The 17240-nt window shown below is 45.4% G+C and overlaps 2 protein-coding genes across 21 annotated transcripts in view; one reads left to right on the top strand and one right to left on the bottom strand.

Annotated features, from left to right (window-relative positions):
- PTPN1 (protein tyrosine phosphatase non-receptor type 1) overlaps window positions 1-10205 on the top strand; it is a 45491-nt gene extending 35286 nt beyond the window's left edge. For 4 of the 6 annotated variants that reach the window (XM_075109032.1, XM_075109027.1, XM_075109029.1 and 1 more), the window contains 5 exons: window positions 568-705; window positions 1882-2091; window positions 2831-2992; window positions 3649-3884; window positions 6594-10205. In XM_075109032.1, the coding sequence (XP_074965133.1) occupies window positions 568-705; window positions 1882-2091; window positions 2831-2992; window positions 3649-3884; window positions 6594-6801 (954 nt within the window). In that variant the 3' untranslated portion in view covers window positions 6802-10205. Of the gene's footprint in view, window positions 1-567; window positions 706-1881; window positions 2092-2830; window positions 2993-3648; window positions 3885-5409; window positions 5682-6593 lie in introns of all 6 variants that reach the window. The other 2 variants (XR_012663048.1, XM_075109028.1) reach the window with 2 other exon arrangements.
- Window positions 10206-11246: 1041 nt separating this feature from the next.
- Window positions 11247-17240, bottom strand: part of RIPOR3 (RIPOR family member 3) — a 57418-nt gene continuing 51424 nt past the window's right edge. For all 15 annotated transcript variants that reach the window (XM_075109023.1, XM_075109018.1, XM_075109024.1 and 12 more), the window contains 6 exons: window positions 16420-16581; window positions 16088-16246; window positions 14795-14997; window positions 14456-14539; window positions 13382-13472; window positions 11247-12262 (listed from right to left, as the gene is read on the bottom strand). In XM_075109023.1, coding sequence (XP_074965124.1) covers window positions 12162-12262; window positions 13382-13472; window positions 14456-14539; window positions 14795-14997; window positions 16088-16246; window positions 16420-16581 — 800 coding nt within the window. In that variant the 3' untranslated portion in view covers window positions 11247-12161. The remainder of the gene's footprint in view (window positions 12263-13381; window positions 13473-14455; window positions 14540-14794; window positions 14998-16087; window positions 16247-16419; window positions 16582-17240) is intronic.

Here is a 17240-nt window from a genome sequence, read left to right as displayed (position 1 = left end):
GCAAATTAGCAATGTCGTAATTCTCTATATGTAGCTTATTCGTGGAATTCATGATACTTTTTTTCACAGTACGTTTTGCCCTTGTTAACATCTGTCTCTTCTTTTGAAATTTAAATATTTGACATGAGGATAATAAATAAAATCCAGAGATTTTGGCAGAGCGTTGTGAGAGCTTTTATACTTAGTTATTAAATTTTGTTTCTTTGTTTGTTCCAACACAAGCTAAAATAAGTAATGGCTTTGGTTTTGATTAGATTTCATAGCTGCACACTCAGCTTACATGTAGAAGAAAGAGAGCTCTACCTAAACAAACCCTATCCTCAATCCTTAGGGAGTTTTACTAGTTCAGACAGGGTCAAAATGATTTGCCTCATACAAAAGATTCAGTGAAGATGCGGTTCTGCAGCATAAAGGATGACTGATATTCTTCACGCTAGAATCAGCCCTCCTTATAATAAAAGCAGATGAAGAAATTGTCTCGTAAGAAATTGTTGAATTGAAGGGCGTTTATGCCCCGCCTTTTACACAAACATAACTGACACATAAATGTCTTCTATTTGTTTTTAGGTAAAGTGTGCACAGTACTGGCCACGGAAGGAGGAGAAAGAAATGTTTTTTGAAGATACAAACTTGAAACTAACATTGATATCTGAAGATATAAAATCTTACTACACAGTACGACAGCTAGAGTTGGAAAACCTTACAGTAAGTACAGAAACTAGTGCCAGTCCGATTCTTCAGTCTCTCTGAGGTGAGATTCGCCTCCTCATCAGCAAGGTCTTGAAAAAGATGGTCATGAATTATAGCAGATTTTGTTCTGGAATTGGCGATTCTGTATGAGGTCGTTCTTCGGCCTCTAGTTTCTGTGTCGTGGAAATGAAACTCTTAAATATTTATGAAACATGACTGGGGAAACTGCTTGTTTTCACGTCTCGGCCATCCACTGAGTGAGCAGGTCAGTTTGTCACTACACTACCTTTCACTTAGCGGGTGTTCTAGTGCTTTTGTGTTACAGCTGAAATAATTGCTCTTCCTGTCACTTGAGCTACCTGTTTGCCAGTGTCTTGTTCTGAGGTTTATTTTTACGTTTTGGCTTAAATCGTCAGGTGTTGCATTGATGGCCTTCATCGTAACACAGGAACTGCTTTAGCCCTGGTCCTGCAGTGAGCTGTGGGGAGCTCAGTACCAGGATCGGGCCACCAGCTTTGGGAGAAATAACTTTTTTTTTTTTCTTTTTTCTTTTGCACAATGCCAAAAATAAACGTATACATGCCATTTCCACCCTTCCTCTTCTCTTCAACACTGCCCTGTGTCAGAGCAGTGACAGCTATTCTAGAGCTCCCTGGGGAGACTGGCTAAGGGGGAACACCATTACCTTTCACTTAATGCAGGTCACTGAAGGTAACGTCTGAGGTGCGGTGTGACGTGCCAGCCTGAGTTCTGCCCTGTCCTGGCACTGCTCACCACTGGAAGACACGGTTATTCCTTTGCTCATCTGTGAGCACCTTGCATGCTTCATCCTGCCAGGGAGTGCGAGACAGCAGACATGAATTTGACTGAATTATGCATGAGTTAAAAACTGAGTTGATGCAGTTTGTGGTGTGCATCAACTACGATGTCGGCCACAAAGCTGAGCAGGCACGCGCCTCCAGTCTATACAAGCCAAGCCTTTCTCAAAGGAAGTAGCTAAAATTTTTCCAAAGGTACAAATTTGAAATTGACCTATAGGTAAAAATGTCTAAATACAGAAGTGGCTGCTTGCTAGGAAAATGAACGAGGAACTGTATTTGCCGATTAGAACATTGTTGTAGGCAACTGTGCTTTGAATACTTCTGACTCGTGTATCCAAGCTAAAAGACTTCCTAAATACTGTTTTTACAGACGCAGGAAACGAGAGAGATTCTGCACTTTCATTATACTACGTGGCCTGACTTTGGCGTCCCGGAGTCACCTGCTTCGTTCCTCAATTTCCTGTTCAAAGTGAGAGAGTCTGGCTCACTTAACCCGGAGCACGGACCTGTTGTGGTGCACTGCAGCGCAGGAATCGGGAGATCAGGAACGTTTTGTTTGGTTGATACGTGTCTCCTACTGGTAAGAACTACTTATTCCAGATGATAACGCTATTTCCGTAGAGTTACTTTGAGGAATGGTTTATTGTAGGCTTGCAGAGAGCTGTGGTATGTTCCGTGAGGTATCGTTGCATGCTATTTCTCTCTTACTCATATTCTGGTTTGGGAGCGTATTCCAAGGCAGATCTCATTCTTAACTGGCCATTTTGAGCCTGGGGAGGAGTCTCTGGTTTTCAGAGTGATTTGCAAAGATAGGTCTTGCCCCTGTGGTTAAGGAAAAAAATAAACACTAAATGTCTGCTAAGTAATACTGCGAGCTATCCTGAAACTGCACAAAACAAATCTAATGTGTTTCCTTTTAGGGTCAACTTCACCTGTAGGCAGGGGGAAATTGTCCTCAATTTAAGAAAAAACTGGAGTTACCTTGGCTTTGTTGTTGTTAGTGCTATCCCACTGTGCGAGAGCAACTAATGCACAGAAGTCAGGCCTAGGTTAAAACGTCCATGTCCCCCCACCCCATCTTATATTGTCAAAACAAGACAGGCAAAAAAGGGAGCCACACACAACATGTTGGAGGCCCAGTATGTTTTCCCCTCTGTCTTTTTAGAAACCCAACAAATAGCTGCTGATACCAGTTTTTTATTAGTTTATTACAAATTCTGTAATATGGAGGGCAGTCTGAAGGCTGTACTACAGAATGAGTCATTGCACTGAATCTCATCAGAGCTTAAAGCATGTTTGTTTCAAATTTTTATCTTCAGATGGACAAACGGAAAGATCCTTCTTCTGTGGACGTTAAACAGGTTCTCCTAGAAATGAGGAAGTACAGAATGGGGCTCATACAGACGGCAGATCAGCTCCGTTTCTCCTACTTGGCTGTTATTGAAGGGGCAAAATTCATTATGGGAGATGCTTCGGTGCAAGTGAGTATTACTGACTGTACAGCCTCGTGCAGCGAGCTGCACCCCTCTCGTAACCGTAGCAAACACGTGGGCTGAACAGAATAGAAAGAAACTTTAAATTTCTTGCTTGCTTTGGCTTCGATAAATTTTTATATTATGGAGTCCTTAAATACAATGCTTTATTATCTGTCACTACCTAAAGTGTTGTATTTAGGAACCTTCAAAAAAGTCCCCGTGATGTAACAGGTGGCCGTGCGTGTGACAGCGCTGGAACAATTGGTATAGGCTGGCTGCATCGGCCTGGTCTTTCATTTCAGGTGATAAAGATTTTATAAGATGCCAGAGGTTTAAGTATTATGATTAAATCCTTTAGGTTTGGTTTATGGTAAGCAGAACTCTAGTAACACAGATTCTACTTTGTGCTATTTGAATTTTCCAGAAGTAGATAAATTTCTGCAGTTAAAGCGGATGTCTTCTGTGTACTGGGTGTAGCTTAGGTTTGGAGTTCTTTTGTCCTTTTTTTTTCTTCTTTCCTTTTTTTCAATGCAAACGAACAGCCACTCTAAGAATATATGAAAAGGTAGAGCATAAAGACCCTGCCATGTTGAAGTTAGAAGCTATGGCAGCTTACATAAAAGAAATAGAGAAAAGCTTAATAGAGCGTTTCCTTCCTGAAGGAGCAGTGGAAAGAGCTCTCCAATGAAGACCTGGACCCTCCACCTGAACACACCCCCCCACCTCCCAGGCCACCAAAGCGAACCTCGGAAATGCACAATGGGAGGATGCACGAACACACGGAATTCTTTCCTAAACACCAAGTAGTAGAGGAAGAGATCAGATGTTCGGCCAGCACTGTGGAAGAGACAGTTCCAGATGGCAGAGCTCATTCGTCCGCACCTCTGCCCACAGACAGGTAATGCGTCTGGTTTCCCACGTCTAACTGTCCAGGACCGCCCAGTTGGCTTACAGGGTGGAGAGGCTTCCGACATCCGCTCGTAGTGGCGCTTCATGCAGAAGGCCCCGAGCAGACCTTGACCAAGTTGTTGCAATAGTGGTTCCGATGCCACGTTTTTTCAGAAAAAGTCTTATGACTTCTTTTAACTTCACACCTAAGCTAGGGCCTCTTACGGGATCCTGCTGGAGTAAAAGTGACAGTGTAATGAGGTGGTTTAGTCTTGATTTATGTGCGGTATATGTTAAGTTACAGAGGAGCTCTTTCACTGCTTAGAGGCAGTATTAGTCACGTAGCTGAAAACTAGGCTGACTAGCTTTAGCCACGCTTGGAAATGTGAAATTAATTGCAGGCAAAGCTACTTTTGATGAAAGGAGTAGAGGGGGCTCATGAACAGAGAACTTCTCCACCTGTCATTGTCACCTAAATTGTGGAGACTAATAAATGTGCAGAAATGCTGTGTACACGTGCGGTAGAACAGCGGAGAAGCCAAGGTTCCTGCCTGCTTAACCGCTAGATGTCACTCCTGATTTACCGGAGCGGTGTGGAACTGGTTGAAATCAGAGTGCCTTGGTGTTGCTGGCATCCCACATGCTAACTAGTTTTAGCCAGAACACCCAAATGAATGCCACATGGAACCAAAACAATCAAAATGAACAAATAAAAATAAAAAACCCTGCACCCACCAGGCATAATCAAGGGAAAATGGAATGTTCCCCCACCAGATTGTCTCTAAGGAGACATCTTTGGCTTCCCATAGGAGTACTGGAATAAAATCCCAGGTTTTAGTGTTGTCCCCAGAACTCCAGAGCCTTTTCAACAGATGCAGCTGGCAGGCGTGATGTACCTAATATAGCTGAACCAGCAGGGGAGGGCACGACGCTGGGAACTGGAGATGAGCGAGATGTCTTTCCAATAGTCTGTCTTCAAAATAAACCTCCCTTAATTTCACACAGCAGAGCAGAGAGGCTGAGCCCGTGAGCTGGACCTGTTGCCTCCCTCCAAATTCTGCTGGAGGCCAGGAGAGGGAATGGGAGCATTTCCCTGCTCAACATGAACCGGTGTTTTGATCAGGATTTTCCTTAATTCATCGGGGAGATTCTGGAAGTGAAATACTCAAATTCCAGACATCTTTACTAAAAAGAAAGGAAATCTTGGAAATCGGAATGGACACAAATGGAACCTTAGCTACAAAAGAAGGAAGTGTTGCAGTGGTAGCACCGCCCTCTCTCTTCCCGCGGTGACGATATAGCTCTGTTACCAGAGTATTTGCCTGGGATGTGAGATGCCCGCTAATGCTTTCTACGCCTCATGGAGAGCACGGCTTAAAGCTGGTGCCTTGTGTCTTCTCATTAGCTACATAAATCTGAATTTCTCAGTGAATAAACAATTTCGTGGAAATACTTTACACAGTGTAGTTTAAATGAGCATGAGACATGTCCAGCTCTAAAGAGCTCAGAGACTCAATTAATTACATCTATTATAGTCCCTGTCTGAGGTTGGAGTTGTCATCCTCTGGAGCTGCCTGTCTGCACTGACTGTAGAGGCTGACCAGGCATCTGCCTTCTGCCTTGCAAGAGTTGAGTCCTGCCTCATGCGACGCTTCAGGCGTTCCAGGAAAGGCCAGGATCTGGATCCTGAGCTCCCTCGTTCCGTGCCAGGACCGTCGCTGCAGGACCGGGCCTCCTTTGTGACCGTCACTCTTGGCCTCGTGTCTGGGACCGTGAGGCTGGAAGGGGGGACCGTGGAACTTGCTGGGTAGGAGGGGGAAGGGGTAGAGAGAAGGGGAGCAGTCTGGTGTGCACGGACCCAGGACAGTGCGAGGCTGGAGGAAACGGAGGGGTGGGAACTAGGTGTTGTGCTGGCCGAGGTCAGGGAAGAAGCAGCAGAAGTCTTAAGCACACTTATTTTCCTGTCCAGATGTTCTAGTGTCTGGGATGGAAGATTCCCGAGTTCTTCTATACTTGAGCTGTCGGCAGATGCCCAGGAGATCCCCCGGCAAAGCATCTCCCTGCTGATTGCCGCCCCAGCGGTTCTCGCAGCGTGATGGTGCGCTGCTTTCTAAGTTCAGCTGGAAGAAGTTGCACAGTAGATAGAAACGTTCCTGCTCAGCTGAGAAGGCTCTCTGGGTGTCAGGGAGGTCTAGTATCTAGAAAGAAAACCACGTTTAGAGGGTGTTAAAGGCAGAGAGATCGTCAGTTCCATCGCTAGAAGCTATCGCGGTGCATTTAGCCACTCCTCCGAAGTTACGGCTGCGTGAGCAGTTCCATCGTCTTCTGACTTTTTGGGCGGGTGTTTGATTTTAGAACTTTAATGTTCTCCTGACCCAGAGGTAGGCTTGATTGGTGCGAGGGCACGACTTGCCTCAGTGCAGGTGGCAGATCTGATGTAAGCAATGGGAGCAGGTGGTGTTTCAGACTAAGCCTCCTTATTCTTTAAAGGGCACAGGAAACTCCCAGACACGGCTTTTGATGACAAGTACTGTTCTAAACCTGCAAGTTAACAGCCGGAACTGTAATAATTAGTGATAGGCTTTGGTCCGTTGTCTGCCGCAGCTCCTGATAGCGGGAGGTTTCCAGCTTTGTCTGTGGCGGTCAGGGGCCGAGGCCGCGCGTGGCTTCCCTCCTAAATGGAGAACCAGCACTGAGCGTGTGTTTCTTTGTCCTTAAGCAGTAGTCAAGACACTGAAACTCGGAGGAGAACTGTTGGTGAAAACCTGCATCTCTCGCCCCACAAAGAAGAGTCGATGAAGTCAGAAAACTCAGAAGAGGATGACGAGAACATGATGACAACTTGGAAGCCATTTCTAGTGAATATATGCATGTTCACTTTCCTCACGGCAGGAGCTTATCTCTGTTACAGGGTGTGTTTTCATTGATGGACGTGCCAGCAAGATCAAGCCTGCAGAAAACACCAATGATTTGATCGGTTTGTAATAAGCTTCTCTGAAAGAAAGCTAACGGAGGCACGTGAGCCTTGTCTCAGTGGAGGTAGACCTTAGGTTGAAAGGCTGGAACTTTGGTTAGGGCTTAAAGAGAGAATTGATGCACTAGGGTTTATCCAGCCCTGTGGTCCCAAGAACATAATATTCTAATCTCAGGGCCTTAAAATATTCAGGAGTAAGCAGAGAAAATGCCAAATAGTCTGTTTTCCTTCTTTTTCTTTTTTTTTTTTTTTAACTAAATAATAGAATTACAACACATTGTTGTTTTTAGCCTTTTTTAAAAAGCCAGTTCTTTTTCTTTTGTGTTTCAGAATAACTAGGCACAAGTGAAACTCGCTTGTACTCTCCAAGTGTTGTAACCAAATACATGACTTATTGATGAGTTCCCAAAAAAAAAAAGAAAAAGAAACCCACATACCTGACGAATGTAAACTTTGGAAGGGAGGGCGCTGGGGAGAGGTGTTTGTGGTTGGCTTTTTGGGTTTTGGGTTTGGATTTTTTTTTTTTTAAACTCGCTTCATCATTAAAGACTGAGTTGTGGGCAGTGCCTGTGGTATTGATATATTTAATCTTGGCATAGCTGTTCTTAAAGAGCTTATTGTTTCACATGTGTCTATAGAAACAGGCTTCTGCATTTGCTCAGGGTATCCCAACATGTCGAGTTCTTTTTTTTTTTTGTTTTCCTTTTTTTAAATAAGTGTATCTCCTCGTTGACTTTTGTTGCACTCTACTTGCACATATGCCTATTTACATTGCACCATCCTTTGTAAAGCCGTTTTTACTTTTCTATTCTGGGTCAGGAGAGGTGGAGGGGAGGGAGAGAAACAGGAAGGGAAATTCAACCCAAACGTGTCCACCAGCATTTTGCAGCCGTGCAGCTGGCATTCGGAAGGACCAGTTCCGAAACCTCATCATTTGGAATGTAAAATGCAGTTTCACTCTACACCTGCTCCACCAGGACGAGCTTCCTGCGAGGGCCAGCGAGGCGACGCGCTCGGGGCACCGCAGGCAGAGCGCGGGAAAGCATTTCAGTAAATCCAGAGCAATTATTGCTGCGGCAGCTTCCTTAGGACATACAGAGCTCAACAGAAGACGTGTTGGTCTGTGAACGTACCAGTTGGCTTATGATGCAAGCGTTTGTGTGTTCTGCTTTTTTTAAAGCAAAGATTTAAAATACTGGCTTTAGCTTGGCTTGAAGATACGCTCTTCAGTATTTACCGGACGTGGTGGTGTGAGAGGGCGAGCCTGGCACCTCTGCGGGCAGGCTTGTGGCTCTTCGGGCGTCAGCCACGGGAGGTGGTGGTTCTGTCCTGCCACGCTGCGTCCGCGCCGTCCGCCCGGGGGCCGTGCCCGGGGCTGGAACGGTGGAAAGTGCTTGTAAATAAGGATTTGGGCGCGCTGGTAGAACTGGGACTGAAGCGGGCGTTGCGCTGGACAGGCTCTGGCGACGCCGTTCCTCGTTAGCACCAAATTATTGATAGTTCAGACAACGACAGCAAAGACTTCTCTGCTCGTGCCATGGGGCAGGGGATAGGAGTAAACTCCCTGCTGCGAGTTGTAGCGATGGAACTAACCCGTGACAGCTGATGTGCAAGTCTTACTAATCGGTTCTTTTTGTTTTAAAGCCTTCCTAGCTTTATAGCACCTCACCACCATTCTCAGTGCAGGCATCGCTGTGGAGGATCTCGTGTAAGCCTCTCTCCACTCCATATTTATTTTTGCAAGGCTGGCTGTGGGTCTGGCTCTTTTCCTTCAGTGATACGTTGGTGAACAGGGCGGGGGTGGGAGTCGCTTCTGGTTCGTGTTTCGTTAAGCTTGCATCAAGGGCTTTTCCAAAAGTACAATAATAAATCCTCAGGTAGTACTGGGAATCGATTCTTCACCTGTGAGACTGTTGGTCAGACCAGTACTTGAAAGGAGGAATGTTGTAGTCGGTCAATATTTAGTTATATTATCGGAAACATGAAAAATGAGTATAGAAAAATGGTAATATATAATGGCTCATCTGTGTATTTAAGATACGGTATGTGATTGCTTTGTCCCCGCTACTCTCTCCATCATCTGGTAGGATATTGTTCCAAGGCAACGTTTGTACCCCCTTTGTATTAAAATGCATGTAAAGTCTTCTAGTGTCCTGATTAAATACCATGTGCTTGAAAGGTGAAAGAACTTATATTTCTGCTTCCTGACGTGCCCAAATTATATTTGCATGAACTGATCATTAAGTGGCTGTGGTTCAAAGGGTGTTGCTGAAGGTACCCTCGTTCAGCGATGGACCGATGTGGTGTTTATTGGATAACATGTACTCGCCTAATCCTTGGCATGACTTCCTATCGCCTTTCTGCGTACCCCGGTTGTTTAGCATGGTTCATTTCAGCCGAGTAAGTGTAGTACAGACATTCCAGAGAGTTCCGTAAGCCATATTCACACCTCGCCTCCGGCCACTCGAGGCGAGCCACAGCTCAGTGATTTCGCGGAGTGACTTGCTGTGCTGCCTCCACGCTGCACCGGGGGAGGGGGGGCAAGGCCGCGCTGGCCGGACCCCCGTGGCACGCTTCGACCTGAAGCAATACAGGCTCCTGAGGGCGCCCCCTTTAAAAACCGAGAAACAAAAAATACCTCTATGCTGTTCCCAAGAGGGAATATTTTAAATTTTAGGCTTGACAGGAGAGCAAAGCATCCTTTGTTTGAACCCAGAATAATTCCCTTGCAAATCAAGAGAATTATTAATTCTCCTTCTTCTGGAGATGAAATTCTGCAACGCTGCAGATGCCAAAGCTCTGAACGTCCCCTTTCTGCCCACGTGTTTCGCCATTTCCTTGGCCTGTTCCAAGCCCAGAAGCGAGGCTGTCCTGGGACGGACAGTGGGGTATCCCACGAGCCCAGGGAGGTGTGTATAAGGCTTATCATACTGAACTGTAAACATTTTTGTTTTGATGTCCTGTATCTGTATGTAGTAGTTCGGGTGTGTATATACAGTAGCGTTTCAAAGTGGGTGTATTGGTTAACCTATTCTTGGAAAATGGACGAATATCCATGTTAAACTTGTTAGAAAGTTAGTGAGCTGCTCTGCTATATGCCTTAAGCAAATATTTACTCATCAGGTCTTTCTTTTTTACAGATTGCCATAGAATAAACTTTTTTTTAAAAAAATAATAAAAAAAAGAAACCAAAAAAGCTAAATGTTTTGGTATAATACATTTTGAGGTATCTTGTCTTTTGTGTAAGCCGCTGCAACGACCTCACAGGTTATAGTAAAATTGTACAGTTTTTCAATTTCCCATACAAGTTTTCAGTTCTCATTTCAGTTGAAACAATAAAATCCTTTTTTTAAAGAATGCACATGTGTGTTATTGCTTCCTGCCTTCTCGGGGCCGGAGCCACCCGCTCCCCCTCTGACTCATGTGGTGGCTCAAGCGTGACACAGGGTGGGTTTTGGGGTAGAGGAAAGTGATTTGAGTGTTACTGGGAGAACCCAGTGGTAGGTCAGGGCTCCACTAACAGGGAGTGAGGGGACTGGTAGCCTGTCTCTCCCTGACACATGCACCTCCTGCCATGTCTCTTTCACTTCCACCAGTTCAATTTTAACTATCTGGGCCCAGGAATTGGCACAATAGAAAAAGCGTAGTAATGCTCAAGCATGGTGGTTGCAAGAGTTTCAGTGGTGCCTCGAGCTGCCGCTGCGGCAGGGAGGGGTGCAGCGGCGCCCCCGGTTGTGCTACAGCAGCCACAGCCAGTCGTTAATCCAAAAATGTGGACAGTACGTACCTTTTTGTTTCTGTTTTTAAGGCAAGCTACAAGGGGAGGAGATGTGCTTGAGGGAGAATTGTTAGTAGTGGCATTAGAACAGCTGCACTGGGTTTTCATGTGCTGCACCTCAGAAACCATCAGCACCTTACAGAGCTTAGAGCTGCGCTCAGGCAAAACCTGGGCTGGGCTGCCCTGTCTCTTGCACATCAGCTATTTGCCTTCCCCCTTCTAGGGGAGGGGACGGGGCCTGGGGAAGCAGAGAATTTACCAAAGTAGAACAACTTCTTTCCCCTGCTTTAAATAAGTCCATAAATAAGTTAAAAGCAGAGTTACGGTACCCCAGAGCAGCCTGTTAAGGGTGACTGTGCTGCAGAGCCGGTGACCTCACACCATGGTCCTGCTACTCAGAGCTCCTCTGTCGCGGCCCCAACGCTGTCAGCAAGCTGCGCCTTTCCAAACCAAACACCAGCCCTGGAGCCGCAGCTGAGCCTGGTTCAACAGTACAAGCCTGGACTTTCCCCAAGGGGGTACCCGACATACGGCAGCGCCAGCACAGCCGTGGCAGTCACGGGGCTTGCCTTGCCCCTGGCCCCACTGCTACCAGCACATCAGTATGAAGCACCTCCAGGAACGTGTCTCAAATGTTTTATTAAAATTTTAGAAAACAGTATGAAATCCAACAAATAAATATGGCACAGAAAAGTAATATAAAAAAACCTATACACATATACACACACAAGCCCAACCCTTTCAAGTATTTTACCTGAAGCCAGGCTTCTCGTCACAGCGCCCCTCCACTGAACAGCTATTAAGTGAGCAGGGAGCCTGCCACTGGCTGTATGATTAGGCCAAGTCTTGATCTATGACTAAATGAATAAATTTAAAAAAAAAAAAACACCAAACAAAACATAACACGCCTTACTCAGAGCTGGCCCTATGTCAGTCAGACCTGCGCCTGGCAAATGCGCTACGTACCTTCCTGTTGTAAACTGCTGAGGAGATACACCCTGTACTGAGCCTTGTCAGGCCCTGCTTGAACCTGTCCTAAGTTGCAGTGATTATGAAGAAATGGGCTTTTGCAGTAACAAACTTTCTTTCCGCAACTAAACTGTACAAGAAAAGGAACCCAAGCAACACTGCGCGATTCTTGCTGATGTGTGTGTGTGGTGTTTGATGTAAATGGTCTGTTGGCTGCTAGTTTCTAGCCGGACTGCTGGAGACGTCATTTCTCTCCAAGAAATACCAAATTAATGAAATACTTTATGGGCAAATCAATCATATTTGAATTACAGTTTGAGCAGGGGCAGGTGATTCCAGTGAGATGGGGATTAACTCCAGTGACAACCTGGTTCCACATTCTAAGAGATATTTCATCATGTGCTGAGAGACAGACAATGTGCTCCAGCCTGAGCAGCGCGGACTGCACCCCCCCGTCGGAAACCAGCCTGCCCTCCATCAGCGCGCAGCACGTCTACAGCAAAACATCCTCAGGGACCCACACATGGCTGCGAGGACGATGCGATTCAGCTGCTCGTATGCCACTACTAAAACACTGTGATTTCAATTTCAGCCTCTTGTTGTACAGTTTCTCTTAATTCACAGCAAATCCTGTCCATTTTCTCAAAGGCTTGCCGCCCTTTTTCACCTACGGACAAAGAGAAAATACAGCCCATGCTGAGGAAAAGAAAGCGGTTAGAAACACCCCCAGACACACGACTGCTAGAAATCCTTCTGTTGTGACGTGTTCAGAGCTAACAAGAACTCCCAACAGTGACAAACCCACCTCTAAGGGAATAACAGTTTTCCAAAGACTGCTAGAAGCCACCGTGGAGACGCAGCCCTCTGTAAACCTTTCCATGTGAGTCACGTTTTGGAGCACCACAGCTGGAAAACCTGTTCTGTAACGTGTGAATCTGAGCGTTTCTGTGAAGCAAGTCTGGAGATCCCCAGAGCCAAGCATGAAGCAAAGTGGTTTTGGGAAGAACAGAACAGGGAAATTGCTGTCTCCTGGATAAACTGGACACCCTCTCTAGCAGCTCTGCATCCGAGGCATTTAGCCCGGGCCGGTCTCCTTTGCCCTCAGCAAATACAGGCCAGCAGCAACTGGGGAGCACCTGACATGTCATTAGCAGCTCGACTCCACTGCGGAGCTACTGAATTCAGGTGAAGTAACAGGTCATGAACCAGTATAGCACCACGTTGTGCTCTTCACCCCTCCAGTGCTCAGAGTAGAAACATTTGAATAAGAATATGAACATCAAAATTAGAAGTACCTAGTCAGTGTGTAGGTGGATAGAAAAGATTACCAGACCAGAGGAGTCTGTTGCTCTGATATATATAAAAGATCTTTAAATCAGCTTAGCTCATCTCAGAGCTAGAAGAGGCTTTACTGTGACCTGCCAGGTTCAAATGTCCTTTTTACAAGATCTAGGAGGAGAAAATTGCCAATACCAGCATTACTATTAAGAAGTACTCCAGCGGCACCCTCAGCACTTTCAGTACTTATCTGCCACCTTTTTAAAAAGTTCAGTGCTTCTTAAAGCACTTTATCCTACAGTAATCACCTTGGTCCGGTTCCACAGACTAACAGGAGCCTTTGGTATTATACGTGGTACAAAATTTATCTTAGTGGTACGAAATAGCTGTTCGTGAAGTACTGCCATTGTCCTGGACATGTTCAGGCTGAACCTTGGGCCTGTTCTGGTTCTGCACTATTTCACATCAAAACGTAGCTGCTGAAAAAAGTGGAGTACAAAAGGCTTACCAAAGGATAGCGTTGTCTCCCTGGCTGCATTCCTGACTTCCTCTCTTTCAGACTGGCACAGGTGGGCAACCTGCTCGATGCTCTCAACACCCTGTTTGAGACAAGAAACGTTCGCAACAGTAGCTTTTCAGCAAGTGATTTGATGAACATTTTTTGCACAGTAAACGCATACCGACTACCTCCCATCTCTTCTCGCATCTGAATTCTATGGTGACATTTCTTTTCTCCCCCACCATATCAGCTCACAGTTCGTTTTTCTGAGCCTCAGCTCACCTCTGCTACTTTCTCTCCAGTTTCAGGAAAAAGTATAGAAGTCCTAGGGTACAGGTCACTGCTGCAGCATCATTAAATTAGCATAAACCAGTCAGGACCTTCACTGCAAGAGGTAATGCCGGCTGCGCAAGGGCAACAGTTGCTTTGCAAATCTGACTTAGAGAGTAAGACTGACTTGTTGGGTCTATCTTGTGACCACATGTTTGTAGAAGCTACTCACAATAATCCCCTGTGCTCAACTAACTTATTACAGACTTGTGGCTGCTGGAGAGCTTTACATCTCTTCTGACAGTTTCTTACAATAGCAAGAAAAATATTCCTTTTATTTTCTGACTAAAATCAGCTATTTTTAAAGAGATAAACTGATTTAACTTTGAATTTCTATAGTGAAAGCTTTGGAACTGACTCCATATGTAGCTGACTGTAGCTCATTTCTCTGCATGCTGGATGTCCCCAGTCAGACAGTGTCTGTTGTCCTTCACCACTGACAATGCTGTAGAAGTTAGAAAACATCCTTTCTGCCCTTGTACTGCGCCTGTCAGATCAAACGGAGACACTCCAAGATGCCTACGGTTCCCTCTGCCTGCTGCCTTTTGAATAATAGCATTAACAGTTTGGAACTTTGGCAGCCAAAGAATTCATTAATTCCAAGCTGAAGCTGAAAAAGTAACCCTCCCAGCTTAATAATAATCAATAACAATAATAATAATAATAAACCACCGAAACCCCACACTAGATACATTTTGCACCTAGCAATCTTGGCCAGACATGCACAGCAAGAGCAGAGCTGTGAATACTTACCCTGAGGTTCTTAAGAGCCAAACACGCAGCCTGCTGAAGCGTTGCATCACAGTCAGCTAAAACGTCGGTGTAAAAAAGGAGAGCCTGAATGAAAAAGGAGGAGGAAAAAAGAGGAAAGGCTTTATAAACTTAAGCGTAATCAAGCACTCGAATTCAGACTGACAAGCACTGTTTTACCTATCTGCAGTTCAATAAAATCACTCGAGCACTGATGTAGTTTAGGATCTAGTTAATAGATTAATGAAGCGCGGAGAGGACAATAGTGCTGTTCTGGGGTAAAACAAGCTCCATGTGTTTCAGCATCTATTTAGAAAAGCCAGTAAGAACGGCAGCGTTTACCTTTTCCCTAAAGCTCTTGTTTGCTGCTGCCCGGGAGAGGCAGGATGTGGCTGCTTTGCTGACACGGTGGTTGTCGTCTAGCTGTAAAACCCCAAGGAGCCGTAAAGTCTGTGGCAGAGGCTGGAGTTTGTTCAGTCGCTTTCCTCTCAGCTTTTTAAGAGTCTTCAGCCGTCCGGGGCATTGTAGCTCCTCAATTAGCATTACTGCAAGTGAAAGAACCCAACTGCACCAACTGACAAATGAAGACATTATCAAGAGAAGACCAACTCCCCTCTAAATCAGTCTCCTTTAGCCGCCGGTGCACCTGGCTAAGAAGCAAGCCAAGCGTGGCAGGAAGCAAACCAGTACAACTGCCCCTTTGACCATCCTGTCTTCTTCCCCTGTCATTGTTTCACTCTCTCCATGCCAGGGCTGTCTGACAAGTGCAGCAGAGATTGCTAGTCCACAGGGTGCCGCGAAGCCCTGGCCCTTTGTGTACAACATACAGTGCAGAAGGACTCCGGCACCTTTGGACGCTAGGACAAGCAGTCTGGGCCTACAACAAGGAAAACATGATCAAGCAAAACACTTTTAAACACCCCTGAAAGATCTCACTGAACTGGCCAAAGAGAAAACCCTCTATCTTTCATAAAAATAAGAAATCAGGCACTGGATTGACAGTTTCCATTTGAAGAATATTCCAGGTCCTTTTTGCCAACTAGCAATGCACAAGAGTTCTTAGTTCCCCACCAGATGAGTCATCTGCATCAAAACAAGACTCGAGATGCAGCCAGTCAGAGGTATTTTGAAAATAATTCTTTTTTTATACAGACTAAAGTACTTTCATATGTTGGGATAGGCTTCAGCCATGCCACGGGCTACCTCGTGCTAGAAAATGCACGTCAGTAACCTCTGAAGTTTTGTTGTTATTATCTGTGTCTGATTACAGCCGCTGTAGCCACACAAAGCTACAGACATTTACTCAGTCCTTGAATCCAGCTGTAGATTGCTGCCAACTTTGTTTCTGCTTCAACTTCAGAATATCACAGAACCCAGTTTTTAGGGCACGCACTTAAGAGAAACCCATCCTTCTCACCTCTCTCTTGTTTCTACCCAGCTAGATCTGAGTCAGGCATGTCTTTCCTGTTCTAATTAAAGTTACATGGCCATAAGGGGAATGAAAATGCAAAGAAGTTGTCAGTGCAACGGTTGGGCTGCTCTCTGCTCTGAAGGCGCATTGAGTAGTAACCTGGTGAGCAACAGCCAGCTGCTGGGCTCGGGAGTTCAAGTGAAGGAGCCAAGTGCTGCCATTACCTTCTTTAGCGAGTTTCCCGGCGTGTTTCTCGAGGCTGGCGATGGGGTGTTTCTCCAGGTAGCTATAAAATTGGAATAAAGTAATCGGTTCCGTTTGGGGGTACAGAGAGGGGAGCAACCCGTCACAGGTGATGATCTGCTCTAGCAACCTCTGCAATACTAAAAGCAACATAGAAAAGAACAAATGAGAAAATGAAAGATTGGTTAGGTGGAAGCTGCTTAAAGCAGGTAAGTAAGAGTTTTCGTTTACTTTTAAAATGCACAAGGACAATTTTTAGCCATGCAATAAAATGAAACCAGAGTGGCCTTGTCTTCAAGGAACGGACTGGTACCTGCTTCTAACTGACCGGGGTATTTTTCCTTCACTTTGAGCGTCAGTGTGTATTTTATTGCACGACGGAATCTTTCTGCTGAAGCAAACAAGATGCTGCCAGGCTCTGCAAGATCACTCCAGATTTTCAGATAGTGCTTCTTCTTTTTAGCCTTCTGAATAACTAGAAGGAAAAAAAAAAAAAAACCAAACACATTTTCAAAAGTTAGTGAGCTCTAGCAGATTTTGGATTTTACATGAGAAATGAAGCACCAGATGGCATATCCAGAGACGTGTCAGCATAACTTGTATCTGCATTATATAGAAGGCTTTGTTCAAAGCTGGAGATTTGCTGCCAGTATTTTAACATCTGCAAGCACTGATATCACCAAGCTTGGGTTGAGCTCCTAAACTGTCATTATGAGACCTGAATGAGATGCCTAGCAGCTCTCCTGCCTCTCATTATTCATTTTACCCCAATATCTGAGCCAAGTCTCAGAACTTCACGTAAGTTTAACTCTTTCCACCTCTACCAGCAAGAGAGGTGCCGCTCCCAAGCATTGTAGAGATCCTGCCATACGTACCTTCGCACATGGAGAACTCTGAACCTCGGTGCATAGGCTGGGGCAGGCTTTCTTTCATCAAACCCTTCAGAAGAGCACTTGAAGCAATACCCTGTGGTTTCTTGCTAGCATTTAAACCCTATCTCATTTCTCACTCTTACCTACAGAGGTCTTGAACTTGTGTTCTGCATTTGAGACTCCTACACTTTCCTCATCACATTGTCCCAAAGGCCCTTCGGAGCCTTGCTCCAGGGAACAGTTTATTCTCACATCCTTCGGG

This window comes from Phalacrocorax aristotelis, chromosome 13 (assembly GCF_949628215.1).
Source record: "Phalacrocorax aristotelis chromosome 13, bGulAri2.1, whole genome shotgun sequence".
NCBI classification, from domain to species: domain Eukaryota; kingdom Metazoa; phylum Chordata; class Aves; order Suliformes; family Phalacrocoracidae; genus Phalacrocorax; species Phalacrocorax aristotelis.
The sequence above is the reverse complement of the archived record's forward strand: the minus strand, read 5'-3'. Positions and strand labels throughout refer to the sequence as shown.